Source organism: Sparus aurata, chromosome 1, assembly GCF_900880675.1.
Source record: "Sparus aurata chromosome 1, fSpaAur1.1, whole genome shotgun sequence".
Classification (NCBI taxonomy): domain Eukaryota; kingdom Metazoa; phylum Chordata; class Actinopteri; order Spariformes; family Sparidae; genus Sparus; species Sparus aurata.
Window position 1 is genome coordinate 5,946,860 of NC_044187.1, and position 22,547 is coordinate 5,969,406.

At 42.0% G+C, this 22,547-nt stretch overlaps 3 protein-coding genes and 3 long non-coding RNA genes across 12 annotated transcripts in view; 3 read left to right on the plus strand and 3 right to left on the minus strand.

Annotated features, from left to right (window-relative positions):
* LOC115587633 (uncharacterized) overlaps window positions 1-6,863 on the plus strand; it is a 36,339-nt gene extending 29,476 nt beyond the window's left edge. For 2 of the 4 annotated variants that reach the window (XR_003985105.1, XR_003985099.1), the window contains 2 exons: window positions 6,262-6,359; window positions 6,457-6,863. This is a non-coding gene — a long non-coding RNA (uncharacterized LOC115587633). Of the gene's footprint in view, window positions 1-5,469; window positions 5,607-5,866; window positions 5,955-6,071; window positions 6,130-6,261; window positions 6,360-6,456 lie in introns of those variants that run through there. The other 2 variants (XR_003985108.1, XR_003985098.1) reach the window with 2 other exon arrangements.
* The window catches only part of LOC115588307 (B-cell receptor CD22-like), a 342,428-nt gene that overhangs the window by 147,745 nt on the left and 172,136 nt on the right, over window positions 1-22,547 (minus strand). The window lies entirely within an intron of this gene.
* Window positions 1-22,547, minus strand: part of LOC115587743 (uncharacterized) — a 232,600-nt gene that overhangs the window by 72,058 nt on the left and 137,995 nt on the right. The gene's annotated exons all lie outside the window — the stretch shown is intronic.
* The window catches only part of LOC115587750 (uncharacterized), a 219,348-nt gene that overhangs the window by 59,596 nt on the left and 137,205 nt on the right, over window positions 1-22,547 (minus strand). The gene's annotated exons all lie outside the window — the stretch shown is intronic.
* LOC115587459 (uncharacterized) lies at window positions 13-2,446 on the plus strand. Of its 4 annotated transcripts, none has more exons than XR_003985055.1 (4): window positions 441-1,246; window positions 1,545-1,623; window positions 2,230-2,331; window positions 2,432-2,446. XR_003985055.1 is itself a non-coding variant. In XM_030427297.1 (2 exons), exons 1-2 carry the CDS (start codon window positions 601-603, stop codon window positions 1,550-1,552), a joined length of 654 nt encoding a protein of 217 aa, XP_030283157.1. In that variant the 5' UTR covers window positions 13-600; the 3' UTR covers window positions 1,553-1,978. The 4 variants fall into 4 exon arrangements, 1 of the variants encoding a protein (XP_030283157.1); XR_003985054.1 differs by lacking the exon at window positions 2,432-2,446 and adding an exon at window positions 1,924-1,986 and having other exon boundaries at window positions 1,545-1,655; window positions 2,230-2,264; XR_003985057.1 differs by lacking the exons at window positions 2,230-2,331; window positions 2,432-2,446 and adding an exon at window positions 1,924-1,987 and having other exon boundaries at window positions 13-1,246.
* LOC115587454 (uncharacterized) lies at window positions 2,451-4,301 on the plus strand. The gene is made up of 3 exons (XM_030427276.1): window positions 2,451-2,505; window positions 3,393-3,749; window positions 3,879-4,301. Exons 1-3 carry the CDS (start codon window positions 2,451-2,453, stop codon window positions 4,187-4,189), a joined length of 723 nt encoding a protein of 240 aa, XP_030283136.1. The 3' UTR covers window positions 4,190-4,301.

Here is a 22,547-nt window from a genome sequence, read left to right on the forward strand (position 1 = left end):
TGTGAGTACAAAACATTTTCATATGACGCATATGGTTATTAGATTTAAAGTGTTTAGTACATTTGATTTATTTTTTTGTCTTGCTCACCTCAAAGAGTTGAGTTACATTAATAGGTTACATTTTTTGATCACTACTTTGAACTTTGGACTCCTGAACTCATCACAAAGTGCTTCGAGTGGTCCTGGCTCACCTCAAAACCAGTTTACCACTCACACTGGACCCCTACCAATTCTCCTACCACCAGAACAGGAGTACAGAAGATCTACAGGGCTTCACTCTGCCCTCTCCCACCTCGACAACGGTAACACCTACGTGAGAATGCTGTTCATCGACTTCAGTTCAGCATTCATCACCATCATCCTCTCCAAACTGATCACCAAACTCAGTGACCTCGGCATCAGTACATCCCTCTGCAACTGATTCTGGATTTCCTAACCAGCAGACCACAGTCTGTTAGGTTAGATCACCTCACCTCCTCAACCCTCATCCTGAACACTGGCGCTCCACAAGGATGCTTGCTGAGCCCCCTCCTTTACTTCCACACTTGCACATCTGCACATGGTTAAAACACCATTGTTAAGTTCGCAGACGACACAACGATGATTGGTCTCATCAGCAACAACGATGAGTCGGCCTACAGGGAGGAGGTCCAGCACCTAACAGTGTGGTGCGCCAGCAACGACTTGGCTCTCAACACCAAGAAGACCAAAGAGCTCATTGTTGACTACAGAAAGTCAAATGATGGCACACACACCCCCATCTGTATCAATGGAACAGAGGTTGATCGTGTCACCAGCTTCATGTTTCTGGGTGTCCACATCTCCGAGGACCTCTCTTGGACTCTCAACACCTCCACCCTGACCAAGAAGATTCACCAGCGTCTTTTCTTCCTGAGGAGACTAAAGAAAATCCATCTGTCTCCTCAGATTCTGGTGAACTTCTACTGCTGCACCATTGAGAGCATCCTTACCAACTGTGTCACAGTTTGGTATGCCAACTGCTCTGTGTCTGAGCAGAAAGCACTGCAGAGGGTGGTGAAAACTGCACAACGCATCACCGGTTCCTCACTCTCCTCCATTGAGGCTCTCCAGAGCAAGCGATGTCTACGAAAGGCGCGTAGCATCGTCAAGGACTGTTCACCCTCCTCCCCTCCAGGAGGCACTACAGGTCACTCTGCACCCGGACCAGCAGGTTCAGGGGAAGCTTTTTCCCTGCGTCTGTCACCCTTCTGGACTCCACACCTCGGTGCACATACTGTACCTCGACCGACGTACACTCTATTTATATACTGTAAATACTGTAAATCTGTCTATAATCTCCTGCAATATTTATTCTGAACACGCTTGCACTTTACTGCTTCTTTTTGCACTTCTGGTCAGATGCTAACTGCATTTCATTGTCTCTGTACTTGAACTGTACACAATGACAGTAAATTGAATCTAATCTAATCTGAACTCAATCATTTCCTGTGATGCTTCATGAAAATGAAGTAAATCTGAATGTGATGTAACATTCAGTGATGGAGGATAAAATGTTGTTTCAGGCTCCTGATTCAGTATCTCTGATGGTTCACTGCCCTCTAGTGGGGAAGTTTAAGTGTGGCACATTCAGGCTTCATCACTGTGAGTGCTTCCTCCTCTGTCTGCTTTAAAGGGTCAGTTCACCCAAATTACAAGAAGACACTTTCTCTCTTACCTTCAGTGGTGTGTAGCCATGCAGATAGATTTGTTCTGTTTCTCTGCACACTGGGAGGTTTGGCTGTTTTTTTTTCAAATGTAAGGTGACACTTTTTATCCCAATCTACATGTTGGACATCTCTGCACAGTTTATTAGTCTGAACCACCTAAATGAGCCAAAGTCATTAAAACATTTGTGTGGCCTCATCAGATCTTACCAGTCTTCTTGAACTATGTGTGTTACAGGTTCATGTGTCGTTAACATGAACAGACATGGGAGTTTCAGTCAGCGGCAGCATGTAGCAGGAAGTTAAGTACAATTGGCAAGTTGAACTGAATCATGTCCAGTTGTCAAACATATTGCTCAGCTAATGGTCAGGTGGTGTGTGACTTACAGGTTATAACTTACTGCTTTAACTAGTAGCAACAAGATTAAATGTGTCTCTTTTCTCATCTGTTGTTGAACGGCCTTTTCTGGTGTCAGTTGGATTTTGGCAGTGAAACAGGTTTAGAACCAACAGGTTATGATGTCATCTTCATGTCTGTTAATAGCCTAAAGAGGAGGTACATCTAGTGGTTTAAGAGTGTGATATCTGTCTTCTGCTCACTGACAACTGAGGAACGGCTTCTTTCAAGACGACGTCCGTCTTCATTGTAAGTAGAATTGTTTGTAGATGTGACTGATACTGTAAACCTCCTGTGTGCATCATTATTTTATCTGCTGACATGTTTTATTGTCTCTGAAACCTCACAGAGAGATCAGAGGAGCAGATATGAGTTTAACTGCAGCAGTGAGTGGATTTGTGGTCTTCCTTCTCTCTGTGTCAGGTACAGTTACATTTACTGCATTTAAAGAGGGAATCTGGACTTTTGCATGAAGTAGCTGTGTGCTCAGCACTTTTACACGCTGTAAACTGAGAATATTTTGGGTTTTCAGAACTTTTCCCTTCTCTTCCTGTTTAATGTGTTCTAAAGTCGACCCTGGCTGCAGAAGCAGCAGCTCATGTGGAGGACGATTAGTTTGTATCTGCAGCTACTTTTATCACAGTCAAGTTTTTTGGAGGGATATTGTTCTCACAGTAAAACCCCAAAAACTGACTGTACTTCTTGTATATGATCGTACATCCGCACCACTCCCTGCTAGTTCTGTTAGTGCTGTCTGACGTCAGTGTGATGTTTCCATGCTATATACAGACAGCTTATCTTTATATCATAGCTGCTTGAAGCAGTTTGACACCTCAGTGTTCTGCTTTTATTTTTGTGGTTTTCACACTCAGCAGCATCCTGATCACAGAGTGAACAGAGAGAACTGACCAAGAACAGCACAGACTCTAATCAATAATATTTCTCCTCTTATCCTGGTCAGTAAACTGCATTAAAGGTCACAGGTTCAATACATTCCTGTTCACTTCACTGCACCTTCAGACTGGGTGCACACTGAGTTTAACTGTAGAAAGCATGTTCACATCTTCCACTCTTCCTTTGCATTGATCATGAGTAACTACGCTCAGACTTTGTTTGGTATTCTCTGTTTGTGTTCAGGCTCATTCCATTCAGAAACAATATTAAAGCCATGAACCATTATTTTTATCAGGAGTTAGACAGTTACCAGAAAAGGGAAGTTAACGTGTGTGGTTAATGTTAAATGTTACTACTCTGTGTAAAATGATTTGTCTTTGTGAATTGATCAAAGCAGATGTCTTCTTGTGTTACAGTGATACAGGGTCAGCATGGCTGGGGAGTGACTTACAGCTCTACTGAGATCTGTGCCTTAAAAGGATCAACAGTAAACATGAGCTGCACCTACACATACCCATCCTGGAAATATGGCCGTTATACTAAAGTTAAGGAAGCATTCTGGTTTACCAAAGAGAGAAGATATCAACCTGTGGATCTGAGAACAGAATCAGATTATCAAGATCGTGTTGAGTCCAGATGTTCTAAAAAGAGATGCACTCTGAGAATCACTGACCTGAAAGAGAGCGATTCAGTTGAGTACAAGTTCATGTTCATAACAAACCAACCAGGTGGGAGATATACTGGTTCACCTGGAGTCACTTTGAGAATCGCAGGTAACATTTTCGATCATATTTAAATTATTTCCAAATGTTCAACATCTGAAGAACAATAATATTAATGTGTTGTGTGTGTATGTTGACAATTTGTCTAAAATAACATTCATGTTCCTTCTTCACATCCAGATCTCCAGGTGCAGGTGACCACATCCTCACATTCTGGCTCGAGAGAGCTGAAGTGTCACAGCAGTTGTCGTCTACCTGATCGTTCTTCCTACATCTGGTACAAGAATGGACAGAAAATTCAGTCACAAACATCTTCTACTTATTCAGTCACCTATGATTATGCAGACAGTTATTCCTGTGCTGTTAAAGGACATGAGAACTACGGCTCTCCTCCAGTCTGTGAGTTTGATCCACTGTATCAGGAAAAAGACATGCAGACACACTGGCTTCTAAAAGTTGTAGATGCAGCAGAATTATATGTAACTGAATAACGTCAAACTGCTACAACTAGAGGAGAAGCAACATTCACACTGTCAGGACTCTGCAAACAGGACCTGAACACAACCAGCATGTACAGTCTGGATAACTACGGAAGAGGATTAGGGCCACATGTGAATTTTTTTTTTAGTTCTGACTTTAAAGTCAGAATTCTGAGATTAAAGTCAGAATTCTGACTTTTTTCTCAGAATTCTGAGAATAAAGTCAGAAGTCTGCACATGTAAATTTTTTTTGAGTTCTGACTTTAATCTCAGAATTCTGACTTTTCTCAAAAAATTCTGACTTTAAAGTCAGAACTAAAACAAAAAAAAACCTCACATGTGGCCCTAATCTTCTTCCGTAGATAACAATCATAGTTGCCAACTCTCCCGATTCACGCGGGAGACTCCCGATTTTTAACCCTATCTCCCTCGATGCTCCCGGTCAGTAATTTCTCCCGTTAATCTCCCGATTTTACAGTAAAGGAAACAAGTAAGATTGTGTCCCTATATTTGTTGCAGTATCTGGCAACCCTGTGTGGATGGGCAGGTGTGTGATTGTTCCTGATAAATCCCGCAATCCGGCTTTTCCGACCTGAAAATGAGGCTGTCGTGAATCATGCAAATCCGTTTTTCTTTTCTTTTTTTTTGGGGGGGGGGGGGGCGTTGCGCAAGGCACCGTCGGTCGGGTATTGATAAACATAATGACATTTGATTTTGATGATGACGTGATTTTTGTCGGTTTAATATCACGAGCGAATGGGGAATTTAAGTTGCACACAGTGAAAGCACCACACCATCTTGAAATCGATTATTATTGTCATTACTGCTATTTGTACCGTTGAAGTTGAGTGACTGAAATCCTCGTCATCCTGTTCAAAGGCTGCAACAGGCGACTCATCGAACCGGGGTGAAGTTAGTTTCAGTTTGGATATTCTGTGGATATCGGGTCCAGCTGAGACTTTACTGAGGTTCTCCCAGTGTCAGCAGCAGGAGGACGGTCAGCTCACCTCTCAGAGCCTCGCGCTGAATCACTGAGACTGATTTAGGGACCGTCATTAAATTACTTAGCATAAATAAATTAATACAAAATAACTGCTGTTTTTTAGAATATCTTTCATGTCATGTGACCCAGTTATCTTAAAGTAATACATGTTCATGTTTTCTCCTCCAGATGCTCCAAAGCTTCCCTCTGTGTCAGTGAGTCCCTCTGCTGAGATAGTGGAGGGCAGTTCAGTGACTCTGACCTGTAGCAGTGATGCTAACCCAGCAGCTAATTACACCTGGTACAAGAAGAATGAAGACTCACCAAAAGCATCAGGACAGATCTTCACCATCACTGACTTCAGAGCTGAACACAGTGGGAATTATTACTGTGAAGTCCAGAACAGAAGAGGAAGAAACAAAACCACCGTACGTCTGACTGTGGCAGGTGAGTTATCTTCATTCACCTGCACACACACCTGTTTACTGCACCAGAGCAGATTAACATGTTAATATGTAACAACTCATAACTGGTGCAGAGAAAATAACATTTCCTGTCTGCGTTCAGAGACAGTTTTTCTGTAGCTGTGTTCAGGGAGGAACCTCCATCATGTCAGAGGTGGAGGACTCTGACTGACTGATTAACAGACAGCATCACCTGGAAAAGTGATTTATTGATTCTCATCACATATCTGTGTGTATTTCTAGTGAATTCAACAATGATAATGAACATCATCAGGGTGACTGTGGTGGTCTTGATGCTGATTCCTCTTCTTCTCCTGAGTCTGTGGACGAGGTGAAACAATCAGAATCCATCTGCTCTTTTATTTTCTTCTTCAGACTTCATTTAGTTTTAGTGATATGAGTTTCTCAACGTGGAATTTTGTACTTGTTGTTGTTGGACTCAATCCAGGAAGAAGAAAACTCTGAGCTCCACCACCGAACCACAAGAACCTGTCGAGATGATAGAGGTGAGACAGAGAGAGAGGCCGTCTTGATAAAACCTCCTCTATATCACAGTTATAATAACTTGACTGATCTGATTTGATGCCGGTTCATGAACGAGGTCCTTTGAGCTTCATTTTGTCGTCTCTCCTCATCAGCTGGACTCTTGTCCTGTTTATGAGGACGTCTCAGACTTCACTGCAGCACAGACAGAAGACACAGAGCAGCAGGAAGACATGCTGTGAAGTCCAGTCAGGTTAGAGACTCCTGCATCCAATAAAACATCCCCACTTTAGATTTACAGTCACAGTCACAACTAAAACTTTACACATGTGTTCTGTGATTCTCTTCAGATGCAGCTGAACCAGAGGCAGGACTCACCTGATGGACACAAAGAAGTACCACATTGAAATATCACAGAGGAGAGCGAGGCTGTGGAGGATGTGGGGGAAGTGGACACATTTACCTTCAGCTCCAAAAGTTTTCATGTTGAGTTTTCAGTAGCAGCAGCAGGTAGGAGTCAGCAGCACAGACAGTCAGCAGCAGCATGTAGCAGGAAGTTTAGAAGAACGTGGAGTCGGCAGCTTCAACTGAATCATGTCCAGCTGTCAGACATGATTTATTGTTCAGATCAGCTTACTGCTTAAACTATGAGAGCTTATTTTAACCGGTACAGTCAGTTATATTATAGAAATGGATGAGATGTTAAACAAAATGTATTTTGAAATTCTACAGAATAATAAATAATATCTGAAAAGTCTCTGATCAGCTTCTGGGTTTTCACCTGTCCTGGCTGACAAAGCCAATAAAGTGAGTTCAAAGTGAGACAGTGAGCTGAGAGCATCACATTTTACTTCATGTACAGTTTATATTTTCACACATTAACACCAAACATAAGTCCAGTAGTAAAACACTTTGACAGATGTTACATTTTCCAATTATTTCTGCTGCTGAGTCAAATCAACAGCCAGCTTCCACAACAAGTGAAGGAGCTGTTGGACAGCTCTGTAGGTGAAACATTAGTGTGCAGAACGTTTAAACTTCAGTTTTAAACTAATTATTCTTCTGTTAATGTTTGAGATTATCATTTGTTCACCAGATATAAGACATATAAATTCAACTCTGTCCTTTAGCTTTGGCTTATTTCTGACATTGTCACATTTTGTGTCCATAAGAATGAAATGTGCCACAGTTTAATGGTTCTTTATGATTTGGGATGTTGCTGATATGAAGATGCACAGAGAAAGTTTTTACTGAGGAGGACCTAAACTAATATTTAAGCCATAACTCTCTTTTAGGTTCCATTAAATTATTTTGGATTGATTGAATGAAGCAGAGTAGATCCAAGTTCACTTAATGTGAAGCCCTTTCAGAATAAAAGTCCAGGTTTATGCGACACCTTGATTATAAGGGGTGTAAAGTTTTTGATCTGTACCCTGAACTATGGACTCATGAACTCAAACACTTCCTGTGATGCTTCATAAATTATATGTTTTCAGAAAAAAATGTGCATTTCACTGCCTGTGGGAAGAAAGTGTTCTTCAGTCTGTTTGTTTTAGATCTGATGGATCTTTATCCAGCAGGGGTTGTAGCTGATTCTGTGGTCTGTCCAGGGACCATGGTCTCTGGCACGGACCAGTGGTCACTACCACTAGGGGCGCTAGAAACACTGGTCGCGACCAGCTCCTCAGTGGTCGCGACCAGTTGCTCTGTGGCACAGACCAGTGGTCACAACCACTAGGGGCGCTAAAGATACTGGTCCTGACCAGCTCCTCAGTGATCTGCCCTGTGGTCCCTGTGGTCTGTGAAGCGGCTTTAGTATTTTCTCCCCTTTCCGGTCGTTTTGACAGCACTGTTAGCTGGATAAATGTCAGAGATCATAATCTTTTGTCTATAAAATACACTATATCAGAAATATCATGATTAATATTGTTATTATCATTGATTATGAAGATATGTGGGGTCAGGACCAGCTGGTCTCTGGCACAGACCAGTGGTCACTACCACTAGGGGTGCTAAAGATACTGGTCCTGACCAGCTCCTCAGTGATCTGCCCTGTGGTTTCTGTGGTCTGTGAAGCAGCTTTGGTATTTTCTCTTCTTTCCGGTCATTTGGCAGCACTGTTAGCTGGATAAATGTCAGAGATCATAATCTTTTGTCTGTAAAATACACTATATCAGAATTATTATGATTAATATTGTTATTATCATTGATTATGAAGATATGTGGGGTCAGGACCAGCTGGTCTGCGGCAGGGACCAGTGGTCACTACCACTAGGGGCGCTAAAAACACTGGTCGCGACCAGCTCCTCAGTGGTCGGCCCTGTGGTCCCTGTGGTCTGTGAAGGGCTTTTATTATTTTCTCTTCTTTCCGGTCGTTTTGACAGCACTGTTAGCTGGATAAATGTCAGAGATCATTATCCTTTGTCTATAAAATACACCATATCAGAATTATTATGATAAATATTGTTATTATCATTGATTATGAAGGATCTGTGTGGTCAGGACCAGCTGGTCTGCGGCAGGGACCAGTGGTCACTACCACTAGGGGTGCTAAAAACACTGGTCACGACCAGTGGCACAGTGGTCATGACCAGCTGCTCTGTGATCTCTTCCGTTGTTTGGACCAGTTGAGTGATCTGTGGAGTGTTTGTTTCTTTGTATTTATTTTTAACACAACTTTTCCCTTTTCTCACTGTGTTAGCAGAATAGCCTAAATGTGAGAAGCCGTTTGTCTATCCAATGTTATTGATTACTATTAACAGAAATCATAATAACAATGATTAAATTGTTATTATTAGTCGTAGTTGTATGAGTAGTACTTTCATTGTAGCTGATTCCGTGGTCTGTCCAGGGACCATGGTCTTTTGCACGTACCAGTGGTCACTACCACTAGGGGCGCTAGAGACACTGATCTGTCCTGTGGTCCTCGTCATCTGCTTGTTGTCTTACTGAGTGGTCTTTGGAGTAGTTATTGTACATTAATACACCTTCTCCCTTTTCTCATTGTGTTGGCAACACTGTGCTGAATAAATGTAAAAATAAATAATACAAATTATTATCTTTTGTCTGTCAAATATTATTGATCTTTACAATTAATGGAAATCATTATAGAATAGAACAGAAATAGCTTTATTTTCCCTGAGGGAACATTTGCCTTGGGCACAGTGCTACAATTTGTTGCTTCACAGAAACAAGCATACCTCAACAACAGACAGACATAAAAACAATTATAAAATCAACATTAAAACATCTCAAAACATGGAAGACACTATACATTTTAACACTGACAATGTGGCAGCTTAATTTTAGTTCTGTTGTTCAACAGCTTGATAGAAGTCGGGATGAACAATAACTTCAGTCTGTTTGATTTGCACTTTGGCACTCGGAGTCTTCTTTCTGATAGCAGAGAAACAATAATTAAATTATCATTATTAGTTGTAGTTATATGAGTAGAACTATCGATTATGCAGGTCCATGTCTTCCTGACTGGTTTAAACTTTACCAATGTGTTGCATTTTAAAAGCTTGTCACATTACCCTTTGTATCAAATCTTGGTCTAGAAACTAATATCAAATAAATGTAGATGATCACTCGATGATTGTTCCAAGGATTTTCTCTGCATACAATCTGGAAAAAACCCTCTAATCTCACCAGGATGTCAATTGTAGCCTGCATAAAAGAAAACATTTTAGTAGGAAAAAAAATAAGGTAAGCAAAGATTAAGACGGATTGTCGGAATGTGCCTGGGAATCCTAGCGAAAAGTGTAGTGACCAGAGGAGTACCGGTTGCAGACAGTGAGCGCTGATGGCGCAAAGACTCATGGGAGCGAATTCTCAAGTGTTGATGAGAAATTGTGGATTTAGAATGAACATAGGTATATGATCAATACGATCACATCTGGCTTCAAAATTGGAAATTGCTCCTGATTTGTCATGAACTGAATCACCAACCGTTTCCTTCATTTCATTGGTTTAAAGGTAGGGGTGGGTGATACTGCTAATTTTGGTATCAATCCAAGTAATTACAGGGCCAGTATTGCCGATACCGATACAGATACTTTTTACTTGAAGATTCCTGATCATTGAATGATTTTGTACTTTTGCCTTTAATTAGTTGATCATGATTATGATAATAATATAACACAGGACAAAGATTTTAGCCAATTTAGAAACTAATATTTAACATAATTAAATCTATAAATCTATCTGCATGTAGCCTAAATAGGAATACTAATGTTCCTTCCACAGGTACACAAAGGGGTTATTATATTCTGCCATATTCATACTTAAGGTTTGAGGGAAGCTATATATATATTAGCATAAGTATATGTTTTTGAGTTCCAGTAGGTTAACATTTGAGATTAAATGTGATAGACAATTAAATGTGATAGACAATTAAGATTAACATTGGATAGACAAACGATTATGGCTTCTCACATTTAGGCTATTCTGCAGTGAGAAAAGGGAAAAGTTGTAATAAAAATAGATACAAAGAAACAAACACTCCACAGATCACTCAACTGGTCCAAACAACGGAAGAGATCACAGAGCAGCTGGTCATGACCACTGTGCCACTGGTCGTGACCAGTGTTTTTAGCGCCCCTAGTGGTAGTGACCACTGGTCCCTGCCGCAGACCAGCTGGTCCTGACCACACAGATCTTCATAATCAATGATAATAACAATATTAATCATAATAATTCTGATATGTTGTATTTTATAGACAAAGGATAATGATCTCTGACATTTATCCAGCTAACAGTGCTGTCAAAACGACCGGAAAGAAGAGAAAATAATAAAAGCCCTTCACAGACCACAGGGACTACAGGGCCGATCACTGAGGAGCTGGTCAGGACCAGTATCTTTAGCGCCCCTAGTGGTAGTGACCACTGGTCCCTGCCGCAGACCAGCTGGTCCTGACCCCACATATCTTCATAATCAATGATAATAACAATATTAATCATGATATTTCTGATATAGTGTATTTTATAGACAAAAGATTATGATCTCTGACATTTATCCAGCTAACAGTGCTGCCAAATGACCGGAAAGAAAAGAAAACACCAAAGCTGCTTCACAGACCACAGAAACCACAGGGCAGATCACTGAGGAGCTGGTCAGGACCAGTATCTTTAGCGCCCCTAGTGGTTGTGACCACTGGTCTGTGCCACAGAGCAACTGGTCGCGACCACTGAGGAGCTGGTCGCGACCAGTGTTTTTAGCGCCCCTAGTGGTAGTGACCACTGGTCTGTGCCACAGACCAGCTGGTCCTGACCACACAGATCTTCATAATCAATGATAATAACAATATTAATCATGATATTTCTGATATAGTGTATTTTATAGACAAAAGATTATGATCTCTGACATTTATCCAGCTAACAGTGCTGTCAAATGACCGGAAAGAAGAGAAAATACCAAAGCTGCTTCACAGACCACAGAAACCACAGGGCAGATCACTGAGGAGCTGGTCAGGACCAGTATCTTTAGCACCCCTAGTGGTAGTGACCACTGGTCTGTGCCAGAGACCAGCTGGTCCTGACCCCACATATCTTCATAATCAATGATAATAACAATATTAATCATGATATTTCTGATATAGTGTATTTTATAGACAAAAGATTATGATCTCTGACATTTATCCAGCTAACAGTGCTGTCAAAACGACCGGAAAGGGGAGAAAATACTAAAGCCGCTTCACAGACCACAGGGACCACAGGGCAGATCACTGAGGAGCTGGTCAGTACCAGTATCTTTAGCGCCCCTAGTGGTTGTGACCACTGGTCTGTGCCACAGAGCAACTGGTCGCGACCACTGAGGAGCTGGTCGCGACCAGTGTTTCTAGCGCCCCTAGTGGTAGTGACCACTGGTCCGTGCCAGAGACCATGGTCCCTGGACAGACCACAGAATCAGCTACAACCCCCTCTCTCTTTATCTCTTCCCAGAGGGCAGGGGGGAGAACAGGTAATGTCCGGGGTGAGTGGGGTCCTTGATGACACAGCTGGCCTTCTTTTTGAGTTGGCCAGTGTAAATGTCTCTTAGAGGGGGTAGTGTCGTCCTGATGACACGCTCCGCTGTCCTCACCACCCGCTGCAGGTCCTTCCTGTCCTGTGCTGTGCAGCTGCAGAAACACACCGCGCAGCAGTAGGTCAGGAGGCTTTCTATCGCTGACCGATAGAAGTTGGTCGGAAGGTGTTGAGGGAGGTGAGCGTGCTTCAGCTTCCTGAGGAAGTAAAGTCTCTGTTGGGCCTTCCCCACCTGATGAGAAATGTGTGTGGTCCAGGTGAGGTCGGCCGAGATGTGAACCCCAAGGGACTTAAAGCTGTCTACCCTCTCTACCTCCTCCTGTGCATGTAGAGGGCAGAGAGCTGTGTGGGTTTGGATTTCTGGAAATCCACAATCAGTTCCTTGGTTTTCGAGGTGTTTAAGTCCAGGTTATTTTCCGAACATTCTGTCAGATGCTGAATCTCCTCCCTGTTGGCTGACGTGTTTTTATTAGTTATCAGCCCTACGATGGTCGTGTCATCAGCAAATCTGACGATGGTGTTGGTGGGTGGATGAGGGAGCAGTCATGGGTGAAGACGGAGTAGAGGAGTGGGCTGAGGACACATCCCTGTGGTGTGCCAGTGTTCAGGATGAGAGTGGATGATGTGTGGCCTCCCATCCTGATGTGTTGTGGTCTGTTGCTAAGAAAGTCCAGTATCCATGTGCACAGTGAACTGCCTAAGCCCAGGTTGCTCAGTTTGTAGATTATTTTATGGGGGATGACCGTGTTGAATGCTGAGCTGAAGTCCACAATCAGCACTCTAACATACGTGTTGGGCTGGTCCAGGTGTGTCAGGGCTGTGTGGAGTGGAGCATCCTCTGGTGATCTGTTCACTCGATAGGCAAACTGGTGTTGGTCCAGGTCAGCAGGGGGGGCAGATTTAATGTGAGAGAGGATGAGTCTCTCAAAACATTTTGTGATTATGGGAGTGAGAGCAACTTGGCGATAGTCATTAGGGCAGTTCACTGTACCTTTCTTTGGGACTGGAATGATGGTGGCTGACTTCAGGCAGGTGGGGACTGCAGATTGTAGTAGCGAGAGGTTGAAGATGGTGGTGAATACCTCCGCTAGCTGGTCTGTGCAGGACTTGAGAATCCTACCGGTGACTCCGTCTGGACCAGCTGCTTTCCTGGCGTTGACTCTACGCAGGGTGGATCTGACCTGATGTTGGTCCAGCTGAATGGCGTTGTCCTTCCCTGGTAGAGCAGGGTGTGTGTCAGCAGCAATCCGGCTGTCAAAGTGAGACAAGAAGTGGTTGAGTTAGTCTGACAGTGTGCGGTCTGTGGAGTTGGTGGCTGTGTAGCTGTCGTTATAGCCAGTCAAAGTCTTTCTCCCCTGCCACATGCTTCTGGAGTTGTTGCTGTTAAAGTGCTCCTCTATGTGCTGCTTGTAGCTGCGTTTGGCCTCATTGATGTCTCTCCTCAGGCTTCGCTGAGCTTGCTTGAAAGCCTGCGGGTCCCCAGACATAAACACAGAATCCCGGGTCCTTAGCAGGGTCCTCACCTTGCCGTTGAACCACAGTTTCTACCTGTGATGCTTCATAAATTAGATGTCCAGTGTGAACAAGTTAAAATGAAGTTTTAGTGATAAAATGTGAAAACAAAGTAAATCTGAATGTAATGTAACATTCAGTGATGGAGGATAAAATGTTGTTTCAGGCTCCTGATTCAGTATCTCTGATGGTTCACGGCCCTCTAGTGGGGAAGTTTAAGTGTGGCACATTCAGGCTTCATCACTGTGAGTGCTTCCTCCTCTGTCTGCTTTAAAGGGTCAGTTCACCCAAATTACAAAAATACACTTTCTCTCTTACCTTCAGTGGTGTGTAGCCATGCAGATAGTTTTGTTCTGTTTCTCTGCACACTGTGAGGTTTGGCTGTTTTTTCAAATGTTAGGTGACACTTTTTTGATTTTATCCCAATCTACATGTTGGACACAGTTTATCAATCTAAACCACCGTAATAATAATAATAATAATAATACATTTTATTTCATAGGCGCCTTTCTGTCACTCAAGGACACCTTACAGTAAACAAAGACAATTTATTGAGCCAAAGTCATTAAAAACCATTGTGTGTCCTCATCAGATCCTACCAGTCATCTTGAACTATGTGTGTTAAACACAACTTTAGTACGATGGTGGGTGTTTACTCGCATTTGGCACGTCATGTATGTTAATAAGCTAAAGAGGAAGTACATCTAGTGGTTTAAGAGTGTGATCTCTGTCTTCTGCTCACTGACGACTGAGGAACGGCTTCTTTCAAGACGACGTCCGTCTTCATTGTAAGTAGAATTGTTTGTAGATGTGACTGATACTGTAAACCTCCTGTGTGCATCATTATTTTATCTGCTGACATGTTTTATTGTCTCTGAAACCTCACAGAGAGATCAGAGGAGCAGATATGAGTTTAACTGCAGCAGTGAGTGGATTTGTCGTCTTCCTTCTCTCTGTGTCAGGTACAGTTACATTTACTGCATTTAAAGAGGGAATCTGGACTTTTGCATGAAGTAGCTGTGTGCTCAGCACTTTTACACGCTGTAAACTGAGAATATTTTGGGTTTTCAGAACTTTTCCCTTCTCTTCCTGTTTAATGTGTTCTAAAGTCGACCCTGGCTGCAGAAGCAGCAGCTCATGTGGAGGACGATTAGTTTGTATCTGCAGCTACTTTTATCACAGTCAAGTTTTTTGGAGGGATATTGTTCTCACAGTAAAACCCCAAAAACTGACTGTACTTCTTGTATATGATCGTACATCCGCACCACTCCCTGCTAGTTCTGTTAGTGCTGTCTGACGTCAGTGTGATGTTTCCATGCTATATGCAGACAGCTTATCATTACATCATAGCTGCTTGAAGCAGTTTGACACCTCAGTGTTCTGCTTTTATTTTTGTAGTTTTCACACTTACCTCAGCAGCATCCTGATCACAGAGTGAACAGAGAGAACTGACCAAGAACAGCACAGACTCTAATAAATAATATTTCTCCTCTTATCCTGGTCAGTAAACTGCATTAAAGGTCACAGGTTCAATACATTCCTGTTCACTTCACTGCACCTTCAGACTGGGTGCACACTGAGTTTAACTGTAGAAAGCATGTTCACATCTTCCACTCTTCCTTTGTTTGTGTTCATCCTGGTGTCATTCAGAAATAACATACAAAAGTCATAAAGTGTTATTTATTTAAAGCATTAGTTAGAAAGTGCCTATTAAAGGGAAGTTAACATGTGGGTGGAGTAACATGAGTATTTTGAACAATTTTTCTCTAAAATATATTTTAAATAATTTTCTGTGTGGACGACTTTTTGTTGACACATGATTAATAATAATAATAATCTTTATTTATAGAGCACCTTTCAGCCCAAAGTGCTTGAACAAAGCAATATCAGAAACAATAAAAACAACAACAGTTGAAAACACAACACATCATCAACAAAACCAAGAAAAGCAGTAACAGTGACAAAAGATAAAATCAACCCCTATTAAAAGCCAAATTAAAAAGATATGTTTTCAATTTCTTTTTAAAAATGGCTAACGAGTCCGCTTTTCTTAAGTCTAAAGGAAGAGTGTTCCAGAGTTTAGGGCTATTAAAACAAAAAGCAGCTTCACCTGGGGTCCATTTCACAAAGCAGGTTTAGTGAAAACTCTGAGTCTGTTAACCCTGAAATGAGGGAAACTCTGAGTTTTCCGTTTCACAAAGGGAGTTAACTCAAACCAGAGAAAGAGGGGTAACTCTAGCCTGTTTCACAGAGAGAGGTAACTTAAGCTCTCGGTCAGTTACCATGGTAACATACTCTGTGAAACTAACCTGGTCGGGACCAGGTTTTTCTCAACAAACCTCGAGTTTCTCTCTGTCTCCGCCCTCTTTCAGCCACACACGCTATTTGATTTCCTCATTCATTCAGTCAGCAGGCGAGTTTTGGCGTAGTATAGTTCTGCCGTCTGTTTTTTGAGAAAATCATTGCAAAAATCAGTCAGTAGGGCTACATTAGAAGTTATATTAGGTGGCGACTATTTTCACTACCATGGCATGTCCTTTTGATAATGATCCCGTGGATGAAGGTGCAGCATTACTGCGCAGAGAATTAAATATTCGTCGGGAGATGATTATCAGACCGTACATAGATGTTCTTGCATTTCCAGACAGTTATCTTTTTGAGCGGTACCGTTTCACGTCACAGTCCATCATTTACATACACAACCTGTTCCGTCCTTACATTTCCAACATTGCCAACCGAAGTCATGCTCTCACATCCCAGCAGATATTGTGTGTTGCGCTGCGTTTTTTTTAGCAAATGGGAGTTTTTTATACAACGTCGGAGATGCAGAGCACTTGAGCAAGGCAACTGTATGCAGAGCGGTCAGAAAAGTGTACCTCGCCCTGAAACGGCTACTACCATCTTTATCATTTTCAGCTCCTCTGCCTCCGTTAGAGGTGGCGGTGCTGGGCCACCACCCGTTTTACGGGCATCTGCTTTCTTTCTGTTGGCTGAGTAGAAGTCTGTGTTAGTTTAAATAGGCTTCATTATTTAACAGAACATGATATAGATGAGAAGACATTTATGTGTGTGAAAACAGCATTATGTTGGGGATAAAACAACTGTACAGTCAAACAGCCACTTAATATTTACAATGTAAAACATGACCAAAATGAGGTACCCCCATGAGATTATGCCGAGGTCTTACCTGTTTGAACAATGTTTTTATGTTTCAACTTAAGCTGCAGCCAAGTGCGCTTCTCAGCCAGGGTTGCACCTAAATTAAATAAATTAATAGGCTACCACTAAAGCAGTTTCCCCCTGTAATATTATTGTGATTGCAAATGACTACATTTAAACTTACGCATTGACCCGAGCGCCAATGTTCTCCCACGCCTTCTCCCTCTCTTTTGCCACTGCAGCGGTTTTACACTTCCTTCTAAAAACGTGCTCAAACTCACCGTATGAGCGCATTAATATTTCCAATTCCAGTGGGGTGAAAAACGTAGCCCTCCTCTTCCCCGTTGCCATGGTGACTCGTTGAATCAGGGCTCCATTGATGCTGTCTTTTTATACTTGTGGTGCACGTGCTTAACTCCAGGTGAAACTACTCCCAGTTGATCAAACTAACTCAAATCAGCTGTTCTGGAACTGAAAACTCAGAGTTTCCTATCTCAGAGTAGATCAACTCAGAGTTCAGGGTTAGACTCAGAGTTTGTTGAACCTGCTTTGTGAAACAGACCCCTGGGGTCCATTTCACAAAGCAGGTTTAGTGAAAACTCTGAGTCTGTTAACCCTGAAATGAGGGAAACTCTGAGTTTCCCGTTTCACAAAGGGAGTTAACTCAAACCAGAGAAAGAGGGGTAACTCTAGCCTGTTTCACAGAGAGAGGTAACTTAAGCTCTCGGTCAGTTACCATGGTAACATACTCTGTGAACCTAACCTGGTCGGGACCAGGTTTTTCTCAACAAACCTCGAGTTTCTCTCTGTCTCCGCCCTCTTTCAGCCACACACGATATTTGATTTCCTCATTCATTCAGTCAGCAGGCGAGTTTCGGCGTAGTATAGTTCTGCCGTCTGTCTTTTGAGAAAATCATTGCAAAAATCAGTCAGTAGGCCTACATTAGAAGTTATATTAGGTGGCGACTATTTTCACTACCATTACATGTCCTTTCGATAATGATCCTGTGGATGAAGGTGCAGCATTACTGCGCAGAGAATTAAATATTCGTCGGGAGATGAACAGATGTTCTTGCATTTCCAGACAGTTATCTTTTTGAGCGGTACCGTGTCACGTCACAGTCCATCATTTACATACACAACCTGTTCCGTCCTTACATTTCCAACATTACCAACCGAAGTCATGCTCTCACATCCCAGCAGATATTGTGTGTTGCGCTGCGTTTTTTTGCAAATGGGAGTTTTTTATACAACGTCGGAGATGCAGAGCACTTGAGCAAGGCAACTGTATGCAGAGCAGTCAGAAAAGTGTACCTCGCCCTGAAACGGCTACTACCCATCTTTATCATTTTCAGCTCCTCTGCCTCCGGTAGAGGTGCTGGGCCACCACCCGTTTTACGGGCATCTGCTTTCTTTCTGTTGGCTGAGTAGAAGTCTGTGTTAATTTAAATAGGTTTAATTATTTCACAGAACATGATATAGATGAGAAGACATTTATGTGTGTGAATACAGTATTATGTTGGGGATAAATCAACTGTACAGTCAAACAGCCACTTAATATTTACTTTACAATGTAAAACATGATCAAAATGAGGAACCCCCATGAGATTATGCCGAGGTCTTACCTGTTTGAACAATGTTTTTATGTTTCATCTTAAGTTGCTGCCAAGTGCGCTTCTCCCCCGCGGGGTTGCACCTAAATGAAATAAATTAATAGGCTACCACTCAAGCAGTTTCCCCCTGTAATATTATTGTGATTGCAAAGGATTACATTTAAACTTACGCATTGACCCGAGCACCAATGTTCTCCCACGCCGTCTCCCTCTCTTTTGCTGCTGCAGCGGTGTTACACTTCATTCTAAAAACGTGCTCAAACTCACCGTTTGAGCGCATTAATATTTCCAATTCCAGTGGGGTGAAAAGCGTAGCCCTCCTCTTCCCCGTTGCCATGGTGACCCGTCGAATCAGGGCTCCATTGATGCTGTCTTTTTATACTTGTGGTGCACGCGCTTAACTCCAGGTGAAACTACTCCCAGTTGATCAAACTAACTCAAATCTGCTGTTCTGGAACTGAAAACTCAGAGTTTCCTATCTCAGAGTAGATCAACTCAGAGTTCAGGGTTAGACTCAGAGTTTGTTGAACCTGCTTTGTGAAACGGACCCCAGTTCTCTTGTGGGTCACCTTAGGAATAACTAAAAGACAGGCAGTGGAGGACCTGAGCGTTCTTGTTGGGGTATAAAAAGAAAGCAAATCGCCAATATAAGATGGTGCTAGGTTATTTAAGACTTTATAAATGAGTAAAAGAACTTTAAAATCAGTCCTAAAAGAAATAGGCTACCAGTGCAATGTTGCACACTGAAGAGTAATGTGATCTCTTTTTTTTGTATTAGTTAAAATCCTGGCTGCCGCGAAACTTATAGTTTCTTTAGTGACTTTCTAGGGAGACCAGTAAAAAGGGAATTGCAGTAGTCCAAAGGACTAGTTATAAAAGCATATACAAGTTAAGAACTGTTGATGACAGTAATTAGTCTGATTATCGAGGATTTTGAAGCACGTCCATGTTTCATGTTTCCTCCACATCATATTGGTAGTTTGATCACTTTGTCTTATTAACTGATTGTTAACTGAAGTTATTCAGTGTCATTGTGTTTTCTGATGTTCTCTGTGTTACAGTGATACAGGGTCAGGATGGCTGGGGAGTGACTTACAGCTCTACTGAGATCTGTGCCTTAAAAGGATCAACAGTGGACATGAGCTGCACCTACACATACCCATCCTGGAAATATGGCCGTTATACTGAAGTTCAGGAAACATTCTGGTTTACTAAACTGAGTGGAAATCAACCTGTGGATCTGAGAACAGACTCAGATTATCAAGATCGTGTTGAGTACAGTTGTTCTGAGAAGAGCTGCAGTCTGAGAATCACAGACCTGAGAGAGAGCGACTCAGCTGAGTACAAGTTCATGTTCATAACAAACCAACCAGGTGGGAGATATACTGGTTCACCTGGAGTCACTTTGAGGGTCACAGGTAACATTTTCATTCATATTTTGATGATTTCCAAATGTTCATCATCTGAAGAACAATAATATAAATGTGTTGTGTGTGTTTGTTGACAGTTTGTCTAAAATAACATTCTTGTTCCTTCTTCACATCCAGATCTCCAGGTGCAGGTGAGCACATCCTCATTTTCTCCCAAGAAATACCTGAACTGTCACAGCAGTTGTCGTCTACCTGATCGTTCTTCCTACATCTGGTACAAAAATGGACAGAAAGTTCAGTCACAAACATCTTCTACTTATTCAAACTACTTCCACTCTGCAGACAGTTATTCCTGTGCTGTTGAAGGACATGAGGATTTCCCCTCTCCTCCAGTGTGTGAGTTTACTACACTAACATAACACCATCTGATGGAGTCTGATAACTACATGTATTTTAATATGGAGACCTTCATTGTGACTCTTCATCAACTCTGGTTTAAAAATGATCCAAACTTTGTTTTATCTTTCAGGTGTTGATGGTCAAACCTGCGACAGAGTGATTTACACTGACAGAAGCATCTGTGCCTCCAAAGGCTCATCAGTGGACATTTCTTGCACTTACAGCAGTTATCAAACTATCAGATCTAAATTCTGGTTCAGTCCTGAACGTTCTCATCAGTGGCAGAGTCCTTCACAGGCTGAGGACCTTAGTGAAGACTCCCAGTTTGCAGGTCGTGTTCAGGTCCTTGAATCAGAGAGAGGACGCTCCACTCTGAGAATCACTGACCTGACAGAGAGTGATTCAGCTCAGTATCACTTCAAATACACAACAGGAAGCTTTGAGTGGAGGAGTAGTTTACCTGGTACAACTCTGACAGTCACAGGTACTGATGAACACACACTGATGTAAAACATCAACATAGAACATTTAGAAACAGTGAACATGTTGAAAATGATGGATCATCATGAGTTTGTGTAATAATTACTGTTGTGTTGGCACTAATGTTCACTGCTAGTTCTAGGAATAGTAACTGTTGTGTTGTCGTGTGTGTACATCTATCAGTGATTTCTGTCAGAACCAGTGATAATAATATTGTTTCTTGTTCTCATATCCAGCTCTGCAGGTGCAGGTGAGCAGAATAACAGTCCACCAGTCTGATACTGAGGCAGAGCTGAAGTGTCACAGCAGCTGCAGTCCAGCTGGTCGTCTTTCCTACGTCTGGTTCAAGAACAGACAGAAAGTCACAGGGGTGGAGACATCTTCTTTTAAAGACCGGGTTTATCCTGGAGACATCATCTCTTGTGCTTTGAAAGGACATGAGAACTACGGCTCTCCTCCAGTCTGTGAGTTTGATCCACTGTATCAGGAAAAAGACGTGCAGACACACTGGCTTCTAAAAGTTGTAGATGCAGCAGAATTATATGTAACTGAATAAAGTTAAACTGTTACAACTAGAGGAGAAGCAACATTCACACTGTCAGGACTCTGCAAACAGGACCTGAACACAACCAGCATGTACAGTATGGATAACAATGTCTAAAGGTTTTGAAAATTAAACATTTCTAACAGCTTGTTATTGACTGTCAGTTCCCATTATAGTAAACAGCATGAACAGCTGCTGTGATAATGGAGACAATCAAAAAGAAACAAAGACATTTTTTTCAAAAAATAAACCTTTTGGTCTATTTTTTGTGATATCTTAAAATAATACATGTACATGTGTTCTCCTCCAGATGTTCCAAAGCTTCCCTCTGTGTCAGTGAGTCCCTCTGCTGAGATAGTGGAGGGCAGTTCAGTGACTCTGACCTGTAGCAGTGATGCTAACCCAGCAGCTAAATACACCTGGTACAAGAAGAATGGAGATCCAGACCTTCAACTTCTCAGTAAAGAACCACAGCTTGTCTTCAGATCCACCCAGTCCTCTGACTCTGGAGAGTATTACTGTACAGCTGAGAACGAGCTGGGGAGGAGGACGTCTGAATACATCTATATTAATGTGACATGTGAGTAAAATGCAGCTGATTTAAACAAACTAATAACAACATTTAAAACTTTATTACCCAGTCAGGTGTTTTGCTGATGGTGCACTTTCTCCAGCTCTGCCTGTTTCACCTTCACAGTCTGCTGCTGTTGTTCACTGAGCAGCTACAGTAGATGATGAAATGATGTTTGATTTACAAACTGTTTCCAGATCTGCACAGATGTTCATTGATCCTGAAAACCACCTCTAAAGTTTCAGATGCTGCCACACATTAATACACATCCAACATGTAATGTGTCCAGAGTCCTGTTATCAACTCTGTCTCTGAGGAATGATGTTTAGTACTTATATACTAGTTTGTATTGCCACAAACATTTTGATCGAAGCAAAATTGCTGTCTTGATTTCATTCCATTTCCACATTTTTAGGATTGTAGGAAGAGAACTGAAAATATATGAACAAATGATGAAAGATGTTTCTTCTTGTGTCACAAATGATATCTGACAATTTAATCTGCAAAAGTAAAATTAAATGTAAAATGTGTTTATGTTTTCTCCTCCAGATGCTCCAAAGCTTCCCTCTGTGTCAGTGGGTCCCTCTGCTGAGATAGTGGAGGGCAGTTCAGTGACTCTGACCTGTAGCAGTGATGCTAACCCAGCAGCTAATTACACCTGGTTCATGGAGAACTACAAGCTGCTTCAAAGTCTAGAAGGAAGTTATTATCTCACCTCCATCAGCTCTGAGGACGGAGGGAACTACTCCTGCAAAGCTCAGAACCAACA